The sequence below is a fragment of the Maylandia zebra genome, linkage group LG17, assembly GCF_041146795.1.
Source record: "Maylandia zebra isolate NMK-2024a linkage group LG17, Mzebra_GT3a, whole genome shotgun sequence".
Taxonomy (NCBI): domain Eukaryota; kingdom Metazoa; phylum Chordata; class Actinopteri; order Cichliformes; family Cichlidae; genus Maylandia; species Maylandia zebra.
In genome coordinates, this window is record NC_135183.1 from 15,594,372 (window position 1) to 15,614,670 (window position 20,299).

Sequence of the window (20,299 nt, forward strand, 5' to 3'; positions counted from 1 at the left end):
CCTCCTTCTCTCAGCCAGGATGTTGATGAGATGAAGCACATTAAGGTGGTGAAAGCTAAAGCTTCCAGTTTCTAAGCAACAGCCAAGAAACCTAAAGGATTTAGAGAGAGTGTGTGAAGAGGAGTAGGCCGAAATCCCTCCTGAGATGTGTGTAAACCTGGTAACCAAATACAAGAAACTTCTTCCTGCATGTAGCAGTAAGAAGTAGCTCAGGAGGTATCTCCTGATAAGACAGTTGGTGCTTCGATCCCTGACTCACCCCAGTGGGCATGCCAAATGTCCTTGGACAAAGTTGCTCTTGCATCCATCGGAGCATGAATGTGTGTGAACGTTAGTTAGTAAGCACTTAAAAGCATAGAAGAAAGTGCTTGTACGATTGGGTGAATGTAGCATTTTGTATAAAGCGCTCTGAGTGCTCTGGAAGAGTAGACACGTGCTATATAAGAATCAGACAATTTACCATTCTTGCTGGTTTACTCATCCACTAAGTACTAAGTCATGTTGTTCTTGAGAATCAAATACTTTTTTCACAATGACGTGAAAATCCGTTCAGAACTTTTATTTAATGTGTTTTCCTGTTTGACGTTCTGTCGCTCTCCATCAGAACAAAACTGTCATAAAAACGAGAAACCGTTCATTTCTTTCTAAGTGGGCAGACTTGCAAATTCAGCAGGAGATGAAAGAATGTGTCCAGTTGAATGTTTTTATTCACTAGGCATCTTAAGTTTGCAACAAGTATTCATTGGAAAATCAATTGCACTTAGGAGGAACATTAAGTGTGCAGTGTGTTATTGTGCGGACTAAAATCAGTATATGGTTGGAAAAGTAAGAAACACCACTTATTCTTTACAGAATTTATCTGACATGATAACAGTACACAATAGTTTACAGAAATGTTTTTTTGATTCTTGCCCTTTTTTGGCTTTATTTAATAATATTAATAATATTTAATAGTGACAGTTGAGACTGACAGGAAAGCAGAGAGAGAGGGGGGGGGGAAGACATGCAGCAAAGGCCAGAAAGGCCCAGAAATGGTTAAATGAAAATGGGCTGCCAGGGTTGGATTGTAAATGATTTGGGTCTCTGAATGAAACGGGAAACAGTAATGCTGCTAAAAAGCAAGTTGACTTCAGCCCACACACAGGTCCTTATGGCCTCACAGTAATCTTACCTTATGCATTTTAACACTGGACTATGCTTGATCTCCTCACATGGTGCTCAGTGAAACCAGGATCCTAAATGTGTGAGCATCTCTCTATGTGTCTTCAGGAGTAAACGTCATAAGTCTGGCTCTATAGAGGAAGAGGCTGATAGTCCAGGTGGGGAGTATTACCATTCACCTTCCTCACCAGCCAGCAGCTCCAGGAACTGGACTGATGACATGGAAGGAGGTAAGACTACCATATCGACTTTCCTATTTACAGTCATGCTGCTGAACAGATTAGGGCCAGGTTTACTAATACATTGCACCATCACAAACGGGTTTTTGGCATTTAAAAAAATATTGTTGGTAATTATGAAGAGAGCACAGTGACATAATTGAATGCAAGAGGCGGGATTTTTATGCGACTGACTATGTTGTATATCTATTTCTGTGAGGAGAATATTTAAATCAAGTATGTAAACTAATGTACTAACATTTGTGTTAGTACATTTGTGCAATTTACTGCTAATTCATCAAAACTAACAACTAAATCTATTAACTAAAACTAACCTATTTGGGTATTGTGCTCAGATGCTAATTTGCCCTGTTTATTAAATCTGGCCCTAAAGCTTGTGATGCACTTATTTGGATTATTATATTTAAGATTAGCATGTAGGAAAATCCTGTTATTCACCAAAACGATACTAGCTAGTCAGTAGTATAATTAAATAATAATGAATTCATATATTTTATCAGTATTTTTATCAAGAGGCAGGGTCATGAACAGATTCTGGACAGTTGTTATGCATAAGAATAGGATTTGCTTAGGCAGCCTGTATCAGCTGCTGGCTCAGCAGATACCTTCTATACATTGCAATGAAGGGCGCGCTGCATCACTGACTACAAGAAGGACAACACAGTCAGTGTTCAGCCCACTGCATCTCTTGCAGACGAGCTTAACAACTTCTATGCTTGTTTTGACGCAGACAACAGATCTGTTGTCTGCGTCAGAATCCTCTACCCTCAGGAGGACAGTGAGGCTGCAACTTTAACTCTGAAAACAGAAGCTGTGAGATGGACCTTTAAAAAGGTCAATCCTTACAAAGCTCCGGGACCGGACGGCATCCCAGGCCGGCTACTCAGAGTGTGTGCAGACGAGCTGGCAGAGGTGTTCACCAACATCTTCAACCTCTCCCTGAGGCAGTCAGTGGTCCCCACGTCCCTCAAAGCATCCACCATCATTCCCGTTCCCGTGGTCTCCTGTCTGAATGACTACCGTCCTGTTGCACTGACATCCGTCATCATGAAGTGCCTGGAGCGGCTGGTCAAAAGTCACATCTGCTCCTTCCTCCCTGACACACTGGACCCTCTTCAGTTTGCCTATCAGACAAACAGAGCCACAGAGGATGCCATCGCCCTGGCAACGCACACCACCCTCACTCACCTGGAGAAAGGGAATACATATGCAAGGATGCTCTTCATCGACTACAGCTCGGCATTTCACACCATCATCCCCTCAAAACTTGCCACGAAGCTCGTCGACCTTGGGCTGGGAACACCAATCTGCAGATGGATTCTAAGCTTCCTCACAAACAGGCCCCAGGTGGTGAAAGTTGGTAAGCACACCTCCTCATCACTCATCCTAAACACAGGTACGCCACAGGGTTGTGTGCTTAGCCCCCTCCTATATTTCCTGTTCACACACGACTGTGTTGCTAAACACGACTCCAACATCATCATCAAGTTTGCGGATGACACAACCATCATCGGCCTCATCACAGACAATGATGAGACGGCCTATAGAGAGGAGGTGATGGCACTGTACGAGTGGTGTCTGGAAAATAACCTGACTCTCAACATCAGCAAAACTAGAGAGATGATAGTGGACTACCGGAAACAACCAGTCAGAGAACACCAGCCCAGCCACATCAACGGTGTCAAGGTTGAAAGGGTCAGAAGCTTCAAGTTCCTTGGAGTCAACATCACAGAGGACTTCTCCTGGACCCTTCACACAGACACTGCTATCAGGAAAGCTCGCCAGCGGCTTTATTTCCTGAGGAGGCTGAGGAAGTTTGGCATGAACGCCAACATCACCTCAAATTTTTACAGGTGTGCAATTGAGAGCTTGCTGACGAGCTGCATCACAGTTTGGTACGGAAGCTGCTCTGCCAGCAGCCGTAAATCACTACAGAGGGTGGTGAAGGCAGCAGAGCACATCACTGGCACGAGGCTTCCTGCCATTCAGGACATTTATCTCCAGCGATGCCTCCGTAAAGCACACAGCATCATCAAGGACCACAGCCACCCAGCACATCAGCTGTTCTCCTTGTTACCATCTGGCAGACGTTACAGGAGTCTGTCTGCTCGGACTACAAGACTTAAAAACAGTTTTTACCACCAAGCCATACGACACCTCAACCACAACACTCAAACACATACAACACAGTGCACAGGACGCACTCAGAAGCTACTTGCAGCTTCACAAGTACTCTGTTTAATCTGCACTGGTCACTCCACTTTATTGTTATTGCTATTTATATTTAAAAAGTACAATACTGTAATTTTCTGCTGCTCATTCCTGTACAATATCCCATCTGCCCTCCCGTCATATTTCTTTTCAAGATTTTCTTATTTAATCACTAGTGTACATATATTTATATTTATAGATACATATATATTCAGTCATCTTTTCTCTTTTACCACGTCTCTCTAATATTTTGCTCCTTACTATTTTTCTATTTTTTTAATTACTTTATTTTATTTTATTTATTTTATTATATTTTATTATATTTTCTTCTACTGTATCATGCTGCTGAGTGACTGCTGCTCGTCAAACACACTTCATTGCAATGTTGACCCTGTGCTAACTTGCATATGACGAATAAAACTGAAAACTGAAACTGAAAACTGTGCATTTTAATCTGCTTTAGCTTTTGCATCCCACCACATTTATGCTATGTGACTCAGTCAGTCCATATTCTGTGACCGTTGTCTACTCTGGGGGGCTCTGGGAGGGGCTCTTACTGTTATTCTCATTTCCAGCTTCCCACGTATGCACATGGAAGGGCACCAATGCCTGCACTCTTTGCCTTATACTTTCCAAATACCAAAGAAGAACGGCAGACCACATCTGACATTTAAGAATGACAGGTTCCTCACGCCACTCTAACAAAGTTCTAATCACTGGCGCCTAACCTGGAAATTCTGATTCTAATTTGATGGAGCTGAGTATCACTTACATACAATGTCTTACTTTTTTGGTTAGGTGCCACAAAACGTTTTAAAATGCAACATCAGCACAAAGGGAAACAGTTGGAAAACCTTTCCATTATAAGCCATACAAATACCTGTGGTCTAGTACACAACTGGTTTCTGCTGAGTCAGGATCGTGTGCTTCATGATTATATATTATATTATTTTAAGACCAATTTCTAGAGAAACTAACATAAGTACAAATGACAGAAAATTTTGGGTGCTTTTGTGTGTGTGCGTGCGTGTCTGTGTGTGTGTCTGTGTGTTGTGGGATTCATTTAGGGCTGTCTCCCCCGGTGAAGAAGGCAGAACTGGACAGTCCTTCTCCCCAGGAAGACTCACCAAGAATGGGTTCCTTTACTCAGCACCACCGGCCTGTTATAGCTGTTCACAGTGGTCAGTAGCACACACACACACACACACACACACACACACACACACACACACACACACACACACACACACACACACATATGTGTGTGTGTGTTAATGTTAATGTTATATGTTAATTTGTTATTTACTTAAAGGATGCACAGAACAACATGTCATTTTTTTTCTCAGGTCTGTCCCGGAGTCCACATCCCTCCTCATCTCTTCATTTCCCATCTTCCTCCTACTTCCCCCATGGAGCGATCCGTTATCCTCCTCATCTTGCCCAAGACCCTCTAAAGGATCTGGTTTCATTAGCCTGTGACCCTGCCAATCAAACCCCTAGCTCAGTGAGTACATCTAGTCAACACAAGCCAACACACTATTCCCTTTCTCCATTGCACCTCAAGCTAGTATTACATGTATGCTGCAAAAATAAGTACAAATGTTTTTGAAGACAGATATTTCTTGTGCAACCAATTCAATCACCATATTAGCAGTTCCTCCAGACCTGCAGCACTTTGTAACTATAGACAGGGTTGCACATAAGTGGTCCGCAGATGCACATGTGCTGTCAAAATAAAAGACGTGCGCCAGATAAGAAGTTGCAACGCGCGTTTGCGTACATAAGATTTTCTGGAGGAGGACAGACGTTTGTTTAGAACTCTTAAAGATGTCGAAGAAGCAAGCTCCTTTAAGCAATTACTTTGGTGTTCCTCCACCTCCAAAGAAATGTCAGAAGGAGTCCGAACCGCAAAAGAAGCGTGTATTCTCGGAAAAGTGGTTGCAGGAGGTGAGCTGGCATTTGTTTGAAGCCAGAAAATCTTATGTACACAAATGCGCATTGCAACTTCTCATCTGGTGTGCATCTTTTATTTTGACAGCGCATGCGCACCTGCGGACCACTTATGCGCACCCGTCTATAGATGGAGAGTGACAATATCTCCACATGTATAAACATAAAAGTAAAAAAAGACACAAAGAGAAGAACTTTGATGCAGCAAGTACTTTTTTTTACATAAAAAAAACCCCTGAATGTGGAGCGGTGAAGGTAGAAGCAAGTCAGGATATGTGTGCGTGAATTAGAGGGAGACAGGAGGAAAGGTGAACATGCAAGGTGTAGAAATATAGAAGGTTAGAAATGAGGACATCAGAAGGACAGCCAGAGAGGCTGAGATAGTTTGGACATGTGCAGGAGAGCGAGTGCGGATATATCAGACAGAGGATGATGATGAAGATGGAGCTGAGAGGCAGGAGGAAAAGAGGAAGACCTCAGAAGATTCATGGATGTAATAAAGAAGAACATGTAGAGGGCTTGTGTGACCAAGGAGGATGCTGGGATAGGGTGAGATGGACGCAGATGATCTGTTGTAGCGACCCGTAAAGGCAGCAACCAAAAGAAAGAGGAAATCGCATCTAATTTTTTATTCCACACTGGATATCCACAGTGCAATGTATAAATTAGACCACTTCCTGTGAGTTCCAGTCTCCACCCTAAGGAGAAACCCCTCAGGGGCACATGACATCACCTCTGTCCATAACACTAGCATATTTCATATTACTGTGGGTTTAATGCTTCTTTAATGAACAAAATTCATATTTCCAAAATATTCCAGCTGAATGGAAGTAACCAGGTCAAAGTGCCCAGTCACTACATCTCGTCACAAATGTTGGCACCCCCTGGACCTGCACCCTCTCTGGCGAGTCCCCCATCCTCCCTTTCTAGGCCGACCCTTCCTACAGAGTCAAAAGCTACTACCACGTCCTCTGATGCAGGAGCAAACTCCCCCACATCACCCAGTAAGTGGTCATAAATAATCTACTATATATACAGATAATATATACATATATATACAGTTTGTACAAAACATTTCAGTGAATACCGGTGAAAATGAGGCTTAGAGCATCAGTGACAAGTAGAGCAACTAATGATCTGTTCCATAAAATCAAATAACTTCCAGTATATCTTCAGTATCAAGCTGGTCAAATAAAAGTTATTAGTAAACGCTGCAAATTTGATTTTCCAAAGTATAAGCAAATATTAATATGCTGCCCAGAATAAAACAGTTCAGTGGAAGCTGCTGTGTACACTTCCATGTTCAATGCACGATATTAGAATTTTCTCATATTTTGTCAAGTTTGTGATTTCTGACAGAAATCTGATGCCATACTGTTATTCAGATCAACTACATACATTAAAAGTGGAAAATGTTTTTCAAAAACGACACTGTTAGGAGATGGTCATTATCATTCAAACACAATATGAAAAGAATTAACTCTGCCTTTTGAGATACTGCTTTCTGCACTCACTTGGTTGAGCAGGTGACCCATTTGCACTTTCTTGTAAAAAGAGGTATGAGAATAGACTGGCAGGTCCAGACGCAGGAGGTGGACTGATGTTAATACCTGATAAAGACAGTGTTGTTACAATGTCGTTGTTAGTTAGCAGTTAATTGAATATTTTGTTTACATTGCTGTTACCTTTCTGCTCATTTCTGTGTAAACATTTAAATGTGTGTCAGTTGTATTTCATATACAGTGGACACTTAAAGCCCAGATCTAAGCTGGGCGACATTTGTGGAGTTTGGGGTTTTATTCCAACTTCCAACCTGCAATACAGACAGAATAAATATAATATATTTATAGAATATAGAGTAAAGAGGAGATGGGCAATACTCTGCCCAGTTCACATCAATTTCTCAGATAATTCTGAAGGGAAAGACGAACAATAAGCAAACTTAATTCAGCCAAATATTCTACAGTGAGCAGAGTTGTTGTTGTTGTTAACCCTCAGCATACTCTGCCCCGGGGACCCCTCCAGCTAATCGATCATCCTTCGTGGGAGTCACCCCTCGAGACCCAGGTGGACTCTACCAAGCGCAGGTCAGTATGGTTTACTTCATTGTAAAAGTCGTTTCAGGAAGGATTAGATGACCCCAAACACCAGAAATTTAGAGATTTCACTGTTCAATATCTGGAAAATTCTGGTATTTTTAGTTCTGTGTCGTGTATTCCCAAATGGAAGTTTCAAAGGTTGAGTTGTAGCTGCTGCTGGCAAACGTCTCCCTAATACTGCACATAAATATTTTCAGTAGCAGTGTTTAGTTCAACATGATCAAGAAAGTCCTGGATTATACTTGTGTGTGAGAGGAACTCTGACTTTGTACATTTCTAAGCTGAGTCGTTGTATTTGTGTTTTAATTGTGTGTCTGTCTCCTTTCCAGTCTTGGTATTTGGGCAACTGAGGGAACTTTGGAGGAAACGTGATTGTCATGACAGTAAACTTCTGGGGGGGAAAAATCATGTTGTGAAGACATTTCCAGAGGAAAAATGTATTAACCTCTGGTCATACATATATATAAATATACGTTGCAATATATTTATATATGTGTAAAGAGACGTCCTGGATGGAAGAAGGATGCTGGGCTCTCTCAGCCGTTTTATATCCCCAGAATGAACTATGCTTTATGACATTACATGTTTGTCACAAATGGCATATTTTCAAAGAAAAGTAACGACTTAATGCAGAGGTTTCATTGGTCCAAATGAACTACAGACCAGAACCAGGCATCAACACATCAGATTCTCAGAAGCCTGAAACTTAACTGTGTCCCCAGGATGAGTCCTGTTTCCCTGGGATGGATGTCAGCCTTGACCCCTGTACCCTGGATCTCGACACTAAGTCAACTACAAGGCCTATATAGACCTCATCCCTCCCTCAACACTTAAAATGCCCCACTCTCCGCTGCAGGTGCTGCTTATAATATATGCAAATAAGCCTCCTTTAATTTCTGAACCGACCAGAAGAGGTTGTTAATATTTAATGTTTATTTGCACTTTTTAAGTATGTCATTGATACGTCTGAAGAAAATTACAAGCTGAATAGCGCAGTTTCTTTCACTCTTCCCAACAAAACACAGAGGCTTCATCTTTTTTATTGACAATCATCCACCTGAAATTATTTAGTTGCTTTGCAAGGCTCATGTTTGTAAGACTGTTTGATTGTGCTCTTTGGTAGAAAACAACGAGTAATAGTGGAATATAAGAGCTATATTCATGCCTCCTCCTCCACAGCACACAATGCTACAGCTGAAAGCAAGTGTGGAGCAAGGCCCAGTTTTACTATGCCATGTTAGAGTGCATGAGTGGGCCATGACCTCAGTTCCAAACGTACAGTGTTTGACATTGACGTGACTTCCTCAGTAGAATTATCAAAAGGCAAACACATACCTGGATGATGTGGCAGCACAGCCAGCAGTACATTGGCTGCTGAATGTGGCTGAACTGTAGCCTGGTTGTGTAATGTAGTGTGCGTGTGTGTCTGTAGATGATTGTGTATGAGAATGTGATGGTTCCTGCATTTCCACACTCATTCCTGCTTTGAAGAGATGTCCTGTAGTTTCTGTTTGTCTCAAAATGACAGGATCTGTGTTTGTGTGTGGGTGGGTTAGAAAGAGATAAAGCAGGTGCTGCACTATGATTACAGTAAAATACGTTTCTTTCAAAAGTTATGATGTGGTATGTTGCCAAGCTGGAGGTTTAGCAGACTGTTTTTTGTTTTTGATGAAGGTGTTGATGCTGATGAGCATGTTATGCATATATGACTTGAACTGTGGACAAAATCTGGGTGTGTCGTCTAGCTGTAGAATAAGTGGTGGTCCCTGACAAGTTCTGCTCTGTGTAGTTCAACCCCAACCCAATCTGAACAACGTGTGATGGAACAGCAGCAGTAGGGTTTGATTTGGGACTGGGCTGGGCGACACAGGTGAACAGAAGAACGGTGCTAGAGTTGTTTTCCAGTTTGAAGTGCCAACATCAACAAATTAAGCATTTTAAGGTAGGTCGAGCCCTTGGTTTTCTGTGTAAATGTTGATATAGAGTTTGCATTATTGCTTGCGAGGCAAAGCAGTGTTCTGTTATCGCTGACGTTTCACAGCTTCAGTTATCAAATACATTTCTATAGTGGTCTACTGAAAGGCTTACAAGCTACATTTTAACATTGACTGAAATCTTCAGAAACATTTAAAAAGGTGAAAAAACATAACGATGAAAGAAGGAATAAAATGAGGATCAGATTCTTGAATGCACCTTAAACATCATCAGTTCTGGCAAATAAAATTCATTGTAAACTCTAAAAGAAACTGTAGTAGACATGTGCACCATGGCCCTTTGGTAAATCTTACACAATGTCATTTGTGTAAGATAATGTTACATGTTGACAATGTCAAGATTTTTAAGAAGTAATACATTATAGTCTGTGCCATAATTTATTTCTAAGAACTGGTGAGTCTAAAGCAGTTTCCTAAACACTTGTTATTTTTCCGTGGATGTAACGATGTAAAAATGTGTTTTTGATAGTGCAATCTGATTGGATACCACACGAGAAGAGTTTCCGAGTAACCTGTATTATTCACAGGAAATTTTCTGCTGGATTGTTTCTGCAATCCGTCAGTTTTTTCCACTTGCTTTCTGTGCACAGAGAGTAAGAGAAAACTCCAGACATAGTTCCTTGGTGTAGTTGTTGTAGGCTGTTTTCATGACCCACATTTGTCTCCATCTCCTTGGAAACAAATATTCTTATTGGAAGAAAGTTTTTTTTTAAAGTGTCCCCACTGCTGTGGTCTGACCAATGACAGTTTTCTTCAAGTCCTATGCTTCAGCACCTTCAATGCGAAATAATAAAATGGATATTGGTTCAGAGAGCCATATATTTTCAGCTTTAACTAGGAAACCCAATGCTCCCTAGGATGTAGGTCTGAACACTTTCTGTTCTCAGAAAAGAAAACAGAATCTTGCAGAGCTTTGTTTCCACGTTCTATGGAAAACTTACCCGAGGACATTTTATCATTCAGCAGGACAATGATTCAATTCTATAATATTCACATAGCACCAGTTTACGACAACAGTTTTGTCTTTATATGGTAAGGTAAACATTACTGTTCTAATAATAGTCCGTAAAGGAAGCATATATAATGTAGGTACTGGTCCCAGTACAGAATCTAATGGAACTTCATGACTGACTTTTTTGCGTGAGGAAGCTTTGTTTACGTGATTAATTCTGAACCCCTAAGCTTGTGGCGCTGTGTATTTAAAAGGGTTTATGCTCAGACCTGCTCAAGTTAAAGCAGAGGCTTTAAAGAGAATGTGCTGAAGTTCAACAGCTGAAGAAGATAGAAAATTGCTTCACTGGGCTTCCAGTGAACTGTTAGCAAAGCAGGTGGTATAGTCACTGGAAATATTGGACCCAGGATTTCCAGTGATATTTACAGTTTTGATCATGCAAGATATTACTTTGCACTGGAAGCAAACATCTGTGGGATCATGCAAACGCCTTGCACCAAAATGCACCAAGCAGCAGAAAAAGACAGCAGTTCACAGATATGGACAGGCTTCACGCGTGTGTTTGTACAGCAATTCGGACAAAAAACAGAAATTCCATTTTAACATTTTCCTTCTGTTTCTCCTGCCTCCTGTTGTCTTTACATTTATAAATGCTTGTGTGAGTTACTATGGGAATGGGCATGAATGATCAATTTCTAAGGAATCTTACTTGGACGTGTCCCCATATAATTTGAATCTTATATCTTGAAATTTGATTTGATCTTGTCTGTTTTCTGTCAGGCCACACCTAAAATGTACTTTACCTTGCATTAGAACAGAGATGTCGGTGCATTTCCTTTTTCTTTCCCACGGTTTGGGGGCTATAGCTAAGTTAATTTAGTGCCTACAAGGGATCAATGACATGGACAGAAAGTGTTGATATGAACTGGATTTTAGTTTAAGGTTCAGTTAAAGCTGTCTTAAAGCTGATGTATATTGCATGGTGCTGTCCTGGTCGCTGTGCTGACCTAACCAATGCATGGCTCAACTTGATAATACCTCTCCATCTCTGTCTTGCTCTTCCTCATCCTTCTTTTCCTCCCTCTGTTCTGCAGACTACATCAGAGGGAAGTGGATGGAAGGCTATATGTTTCTTTGAATTTAATAATAGCTCTGTTGTTAAACTTTTGCACGATATTTCGTAAAACACATTATGTGCCTTGCCTTTAGTTAAAGAACAGTAATATTTTATGGAAACATGATCATATGTTTCACGGTACAAAAAAGCTGCATGTGTGATTACTCGACATTAACCAGTGTAGCAAGTGCACATTTTTTGGTTGTGGTGGTGCGCCACCTGAGATAGTAACTTACGGCTAAGCTCTATGAAAGCTTCCACTAGCTGTTTATCATCTACTCTGTTATCCTAAAGATAGAGCAATTTTTACAGTGTGAAAGGAAGTGTGTGAAACTTTGCGGAAATATGCTCTTTTTACTGTCGTATGAAGAAAACAACTTTGTTCCCTAAATAATATACATTTGGTTGCAATTAAGGTAGCTCAGCTGTTATATCATGACCTACTGAAAGTGTGAACTTGGTCTGTATGGCCCCAGTGACGCAGGCCTGGAGATCAGTTGACTACCATCTGGCAACTACACATGAGAAAAACGTGTCCTCGGCTACTCCGAGTGGTAGTGAAAAGTGCCACACAAACCGGAAATGGACAACCTGTGCCGTCCAACTAAAAGTTTTGCCTTTTACAGCTGGTTGGCTGAAGCAGTGAGGCTTGACTTTTACTTTGAAGGCTAATGTCCTGTCTTTTCACTTTGCATAGCAAGTTTTGCTCTTGCGGGTGTAGTGTTTAGAGACAACTTGGCATCTTCCATGCAAACTACTGTGGCAGTCTGCTAGCATCTAAAGCAATCACAAGGAAGTTTTTGATGCAGCACCATCTGTGTGAGCAATTTCACCCAGCAACCACTCGCCATCTGGTTGGGAAATATTCATTTTTCACTGGAAGGTTCCCAGAAGTTGACAGGTCTCTAGGCTGGTGTGACTGAGGCCTAAGTGTGAGAACTGTAGACTGTGATCCAGCCTCCAAGTATATACACCTGCTGTCATATATATCATTTAGGTCCCATGCTTGATTTATTGCAACAAAAACACGTGAACACATGGAAAAGACTGCAGTTCCCAGTATTTTCCCAGTTCCTTTAGACTCTGTGGATTTTTCTGGTGTTATCTGAGATACTCAGGTGTTGCCTGCACTCATATAGCTGATTGGATTCAGTGGCTGTGCTGTTTAAGGCTGGCGTGTAGGCTGAGGTGTCTGTGGGCTAATGTAAGTGAACATTATTGGTGTTGCTATGTGTAAAGTCACATGCACACATTGTTTGATATTTGCTTAGATATGTGTTATATGAAAATGTGGACACCGTTGTGTTGTAGTAAAATGTTTTTTCTGGGCGTGGTTAAATATGGATGGAAGCTTTGATTTGAAAATACACTTTGCAGAGGCTAAAACATGGGTTGAGAAAGTCAAGTCTGGTGGTAAGTCCTGCCTAAATGTTCGCAATACAAACAAAAGCCATTTTCAGAGGCACTGCTCAGCTCTATCTACTTAACGTTTTATTGTCCCATGTTAGATGCATATAGACACATTTAAAGGTTCTTATTGCAGGGAAAAATCTTGTTGGGCTTTAGCTAGTATGGCCACGTATGGTTGCCATGTAATGGAAGCATGTTAAACATGTACAGGTTTAGATTTCAGGGCTTTGCAGCTTTATGACTGGTGATGAGAACACCGTCCAATTGCCTATATGACGACTTTGATCCTGTTACTCAGCATGTGATAAAAGGCCATAAATAACTTTGAGTTAACATTATTTTTACTCATCTTCGCTTTAGGTTATTTTTAGGTTTTCCTTGGGTTATTATTACTTTGCTTTAGAATTATAGTTTTAAACACATCAGTGTGTATAAAAATATATACAAAATGCACTTATTAGTTATCAAGATGTATAGAATGTTTAAATCATTTGTGGCTGTCTTATACAGTAAGTGGAAACCATGAAATGGGGAAAATTGTGTCTCTTAGAGAAAAATGTGGACAACAAAGCTGTTTGGTTTGGACGTCAACTGAAGTGAAATGACACAATGCACAACTGCTAAGACTTCACAATCTCCTAAATGTGTCATTGTGATAAAGAAATGTTGACAGTGATGTCACATGTAGCAATGTTTTTGTAATACATAAATTATGTCCTGAAATATTGAAACTTTTTTATAGGATCGAGCTGTTTGAAATTACTCATTGGGCTTGACTAATGAAATGCTTCTTCTTACTGTAGCACCACACTTATAAGAATATGGCCTTATTTTTGCAAGCGTCAATGAAGGTTGAGTCAACAGTTAAAAATATTTAGGTCAAGTACTTGTGTGCAGAAATGGTATACATAGAAAAACAAGGAATAATTTATCCAAATATTTTGGTGAAAATTAAACGAAATAGGGCTTAAAAAAAGCATTCAGTCTTGGACTATACTGGTCCATCGCTGCTTCAAAAATAAAGGTCTTCACCACTGACACGTCATCCATAATAGGGCAAACACTGACAGAGAGAGAATGGCAGCACCGTGACGCTCTAGCAAGTTAGAAAAGAGCAATATCTGGTCATTTTATTGCACATCAGTTGCACAAACACTTTTACCCGCTGAGGATGGTGATGGTATGGGAGCTTATAGGGCGTGCCCTCAGGTATTAGTTTCTTCACACACAGACCTAAGACTTGTAGCAATACAGCAAGAACCCACCAATCCTGGTCAGGTGTACAACTTTAGCAAATCAGAGGATCCTCAGAGACCTCCTGATGGGAGTTCCATCAGAAATTATGAGCCAAAGTGGAAAGTGTAATGGTTGCTGCAAGATCATAGATCGAAGCTGAGTGGTAGAAGCTTTAATTCAGGGCTTTATATGGACTTTGATAGTGGCTGTGATTATAAACCTTAAATAACATGTATTTTGGCTTGAATGATATCTAGTAACCTGACTATGGTGATATATCCAAAACTGTATGAAGACAGACTGTGTTGCTTGTACGGTTACCAAATCTTTATGTACTTTACTTAATGTTAAAACGATGAAGCAGAGTATTAACCTATGATGGGTCTGATTGCGGTTAAGTTGTGATGAGGCCCACTATTTGCAAACATGTTTTTTCCTCACGCGTATAGGAAATATAGAACTTGCTTTTAGATTTAGTTGCTTTAAAAGTTTCAAATACATTTTTAACAAACATTACAGCCAAAAATGCCCATGCAAAATGTGCAAGTGGTTTACAAAAAACTGTACAAGCTTTGGAGTTGTTCCTTCTCCTCCAGCTGACGACCACGATAGAAACTCACGCAAACCTTCACCCGTGGAAAGAATGTACGCACAGTTTACTGGCACGTGACTTAAAATCCACATTTTGGATGCAATGCTGTCAGGAAACAGTGTGAACTGTTGATGTGCGTCTTCATTTCTGTTTCCCACCAAATGAAAACCTGACAACAGGATGCCTAAGTAACACACTCACTCTGCTGAGTGGAAGACACATGCCCAGTACTGTTAAGGTGATAGCGTTTCAAGCTTGTGCAGCATGTTTACACAATGTTTTAAATAGAGGTCTATCATAATCAAATCATCATATCATAAAATACTGAAATCAAGATCAAATTGATCAAGAATTACAGCTATTAATTAATCATAATTGGCATGTGATGTGTCTTGATATTATGATCTTTCTTTTTTTTTTGCTATAAAATTCAACTTTAAAGAAAGCGACACACCAGTTCAGGCTCTCATGCAGACACTGTCCTCTTACCGAAAGTGTACAGACATGCAAACTCATCAAGTTCCTCGCTCTATTCAAATAAACCAGCAGGGCAGCAGCAACTGAAAAGTTCTACCAAAAACAATGTCAATAAGCAGTGCCTATCACTTTACTGTTGGAGGTATTTTGTAAGCTGTAGGTGTTGTTTTCAGACCCTACATGGTTTGGTGACAAACAGCGTTGCCCTCACCGGTGCAGGTCCTGAAGTAACAAGCCATACAACAAACCAAAGAGTTGAAGGAAATCTAGAGATAACACTGAGTGTGCATTTTGGGGGACACTAAAGTTCAGAGGTTTTGCAGTTTATGGTACTTCATGTTATGCTGTACTACGTTCGGGGCCTACAGCTGTGTTCTATTTTCAGCTTTTATAGGTCACGCGTGAAAAACATTATAAATGCAGCACAAATGTGATGCCACATTACAAACGGAGCATCTGTATCAGTTGATTTATCCACTGTGCTGTCAGTGCATGGAGGTCTGTATTATCATTATTATGCAGTTATAATAATGTGTCAGTTGTAGTAATCAGCTCTGTGATTTGCTTTCACCCACTGTCTACTATTTCCCCCTGCAAGCTAGTTCGCTTCACCGTCTTTTGTAAGACCCCACCCCCGCGAACACGCACACAAACACACAGTGCAGTAAATACATGCATATTTATTTTGTGCCACAGATACAGACTGGCGTTAACTGAGCGTGGGGTTGACTTGGTTCCCTCTAGATTTTTTTGAAACTCTGTGGTTTAAAGACAAACAAGTGCTGTTTAGGCGGCCACTGTTATTATAGTTCAAATTCTGATAATCAATGTATGTGTCCATATATTTCATGTTACACTGCATCACACCATAGTCCAAACTGCTCGATGATTGTGATTAGCAGGTCATGTTCAGTATTGTGAACAGCTGTTTCTGAGCAAACAGTCGTACTGCAGGTGGTACTTCCTGTTTTTTAGTTTCACGGCTGCAGATGATCAGATGTTGAACTGTTTGCTGTATGAGGAACAAAGGGACTGCAGAGGGCTCTTTTCTATGAACTATCAATGATATTCAATGCTCTACCCTACTGCTGCTGTTTCCTGGAACAACTCCATTGATTTGGTGACTCCAATATGTGTTTCTTTTTTTTGCTGTTACTTGAAATGCATGTTTGCTTTTTAATTTTTTTAATGGCCTTTGAAAACCTTTCCTGTAATTCAGACTTACAGCAGGAAACCACACTTGGTTACTAAAAATGGGATTGTAGAGCTGCAGGTTTTCCCCTGACAGTGATGCCATATTGATTTGTTTGTGTAACTGAAAGTACATTGCTACTGCACAGTTTACTCCATGTGCTCAAGATAGTATGTAATGAATGAAAGTTTTTTTTCTCAGAGAATATTTGAATGCATATTTGAACATTTTTTTCCATCATAACTTTTCCAGATATTATATTAAAAAACTGCTTGCTTGCTTCCAGACATATATCCCTTACATCAGAGAAGGCATAGGCATTAAAACATGTCATCAGTTATTGCATGACTGCAATTCACATAGACTGTCGTCCTTTTCACATTAACTCTATAGTTGGAATTGAGTTAGCCACGTGATAACAACAACAAAATCTTTTTATCACTTAAAATGGGCATGCATGATGCACACTGAGGTACGCTGGTACCTAAAAATAACAACGCTGCAGTGAAGCAGAGAGCGGTCCCCTGTTACAGCGATATGGGAACGCCTCTGTGTTCATTATTGTGTACTTTGGTCACAGTTTTAACATCTGGATAGAGCTGAGTCCATTCCATTCCATATTGGAAAGCTGAAGTTCTGACATTAATCCTGACCTCGAGATTTACTGTGGAAAGGGCTGCTGCTTCAAGCAGAAAGTAGTTTCTTGGCAGCTTTACCGAGCCTTTTAAGTACTTTTTACTATGTGGATTTTTTGTTTTTTTGTTTGTTTTTCAGCTGAAATTATTGTCAGTCATATATTTTTGCATGGCATAAACTAAAGTCTCGCACTTACCGGTCTGATCCCCTTTGAATGTATAATGTTTGCGTGAAAGCCGTCTGAACCAGTGTTTATGACCTTATGTTATTCATCTGTTGTGGGGGATATTCAACCTTTAGAACCACATTTAGACATTGCTATTGACAGATTCTAATGAAGTCATTTCTGGAAATGAGTATGTTTCCCTATGCAAAAATATACCATTAATAAACATGCTATTCTAAAACTCAGCCAGCAGGCTCTGTGTTTGTTCATTCATTCATATCTGCTGTTATTATAATGAGAATGATTTATTAGTGGACCTCCAACAGACCTCCAAATGTGAAGATCTCTTTTGAAGAGAAATTTGAAATGATCATCCCATTTCCAAAAAAGTGGTGACACTGTGTAAAGTGTAAATAAAACCATGCTATAAATTGCAGTTCTCGTAAACACACTCTGCATTTACAATAGACTCTCAGATTTAGCCATTCTTATATTTTGCTTGTTCTTATGTTATTGTATTTTTGCACACCTCTGTTGCTTGTGAAGCTTGCACACAAGAATTTCACTCACATGTACTGTACCAGGGTACCTCCACATGTGATGTGACAATAAAAGTGATTTGAGTTGATTTAGAGCATAAAACACACATCAAAGGAAGTAAAAAGGTTATTTTGGATGTCTGAGAACTGAGGAGAACCATTGGTGGTAAATGGACTGGTTCTTTTCTACTCTACAGGGAGTGCAGAATTATTAGGCAAATGAGTATTTTGTCCACATCATCCTCTTCATGCATGTTGTCTTACTCCAAGCTGTATAGGCTCGAAAGCCTACTACCAATTAAGCATATTAGGTGATGTGCATCTCTGTAATGAGAAGGGGTGTGGTCTAATGATATCAACACCCTATATCAGGTGTGCATAATTATTAGGCAACGTCCTTTCCTTTGGCAAAATGGGTCAAAAGAAGGACTTGACAGACTCAGAAAAGTCAAAAATAGTGAGATATCTTGCAGAGGGATGCAGCAGTCTCAAAATTGCAAAGCTTCTGAAGCGTGATCATCGAACAATCAAGCGTTTCATTCAAAATAGTCAACAGGGTCGCAAGAAGCGTGTGGAAAAACCAAGGCGCAAAATAACTGCCCATGAACTGAGAAAAGTCAAGCGTGCAGCTGCCAAGATGCCACTTGCCACCAGTTTGGCCATATTTCAGAGCTGCAACATCACTGGAGTGCCCAAAAGCACAAGGTGTGCAATACTCAGAGACATGGCCAAGGTAAGAAAGGCTGAAAGACGACCACCACTGAACAAGACACACAAGCTGAAACGTCAAGACTGGGCCAAGAAATATCTCAAGACTGATTTTTCTAAGGTTTTATGGACTGATGAAATGAGAGTGAGTCTTGATGGGCCAGATGGATGGGCCCGTGGCTGGATTGGTAAAGGGCAGAGAGCTCCAGTCCGACTCAGACGCCAGCAAGGTGGCGGTGGAGTACTGGTTTGGGCTGGTATCATCAAAGATGAGCTTGTGGGGCCTTTTCGGGTTGAGGATGGAGTCAAGCTCAACTCCCAGTCCTAATGCCAGTTTCTGGAAGACACCTTCTTCAAGCAGTGGTACAGGAAGAAGTCTGCATCCTTCAAGAAAAACATGATTTTCATGCAGGACAATGCTCCATCACACGCGTCCAAGTACTCCACAGCGTGGCTGGCAAAAAAGGGTATAAAAGAAGAAAAACTAATGACATGGCCACCTTGTTCACCTGATCTGAACCCCATTGAGAACCTGTGGTCCATCATCAAATGTGAGATTTACAAGGAGGGAAAACAGTACACCTCTCTGAACAGTGTCTGGGAGGCTGTGGTTGCTGCTGCACGCAGTGTTGATGGTGAACAGATCAAAACACTGACAGAATCCATGGATGGCAGGCTTTTGAGTGTCCTTTCAAAGAAAGGTGGCTATATTGGTCGCTGATTTGTTTTTGTTTTGTTTTTGAATGTCAGAAATGTATATTTGTGAATGTGGAGATGTTATATTGGTTTCACTGGTAAAATAATTGAAATGGGTATATATTTGTTTTTTGTTAAGTTGCCTAATAATTATGCACAGTAATAGTCACCTGCACACACAGATATCCCCCTAAAATAGCTAAAACTAAAAACAAACTAAAAACTACTTCCAAAAACATTCAGCTTTGATATTAATGAGTTTTTTGGGTTCATTGAGAACATGGTTGTTGTTCAATAATAAAATTATTCCTCAAAAATAAAACTTGCCTAATAATTCTGCACTCCCTGTATATGCACAAAAGAGCGTTTTAAGCCTAATCTTAAAAGCAGATCGTGTCTGTCTCCTGAACGCAAACTGGGAGATGGTTCCATAGAAGAGGGCACTGAAAACTGAAGGCTCTCCCTCCCATTCTGCTTTTAAACACTCTTGGAATGACAAGTAAGTCTGAGAGCTGTATTGGAGTCCTTACCATACAATCCGGTTGTTCAGTGATGACGCGACGAATCCTACTTCCGGGTCTAAAGTAGTCTGCGTTTAATATGGCTTTTGTGTTGTTAACATGTTTAATGTTATGTATTTTTCTTCTATTTGATCTCAAAAAGCTCCTAAAACAGTCAGTGATCACTGTTGACCTCCCTCGGCTTTTATTACCGCTAATCATTTATTGAAGCTCAGTTTTTAAAACCTTAGGATGTAACTACAGCCCAGCCCATGCAGCAGTATATGAATGACTAACCTCGTATTGTGGATGGATTATCTCAGTTGTTCTCCTGGCTGAAGTTTGGTCCTTTTACAGCATCCTGCCATGCGATTACATTTGTTCCTGACCACCGAGAACACTCACGGTAACTTTTATCGAGTGG

The 20,299-nt window shown here is 40.5% G+C and overlaps 1 protein-coding gene across 3 annotated transcripts in view; it reads left to right on the forward strand.

The window, feature by feature from the left end:
- The window catches only part of nfic (nuclear factor I/C), a 48,251-nt gene extending 30,574 nt beyond the window's left edge, over nt 1-17,677 (forward strand). For all 3 annotated transcript variants that reach the window (XM_076875885.1, XM_004569314.6, XM_004569315.5), the window contains exons 8-13: nt 1,270-1,391; nt 4,679-4,792; nt 4,958-5,115; nt 6,382-6,565; nt 7,560-7,648; nt 7,990-17,677. In XM_076875885.1, the coding sequence (XP_076732000.1) occupies nt 1,270-1,391; nt 4,679-4,792; nt 4,958-5,115; nt 6,382-6,565; nt 7,560-7,648; nt 7,990-8,010 (688 nt within the window). In that variant the 3' untranslated portion in view covers nt 8,011-17,677. The remainder of the gene's footprint in view (nt 1-1,269; nt 1,392-4,678; nt 4,793-4,957; nt 5,116-6,381; nt 6,566-7,559; nt 7,649-7,989) is intronic.
- The last annotated feature ends 2,622 nt before the right edge of the window (nt 17,678-20,299 follow it).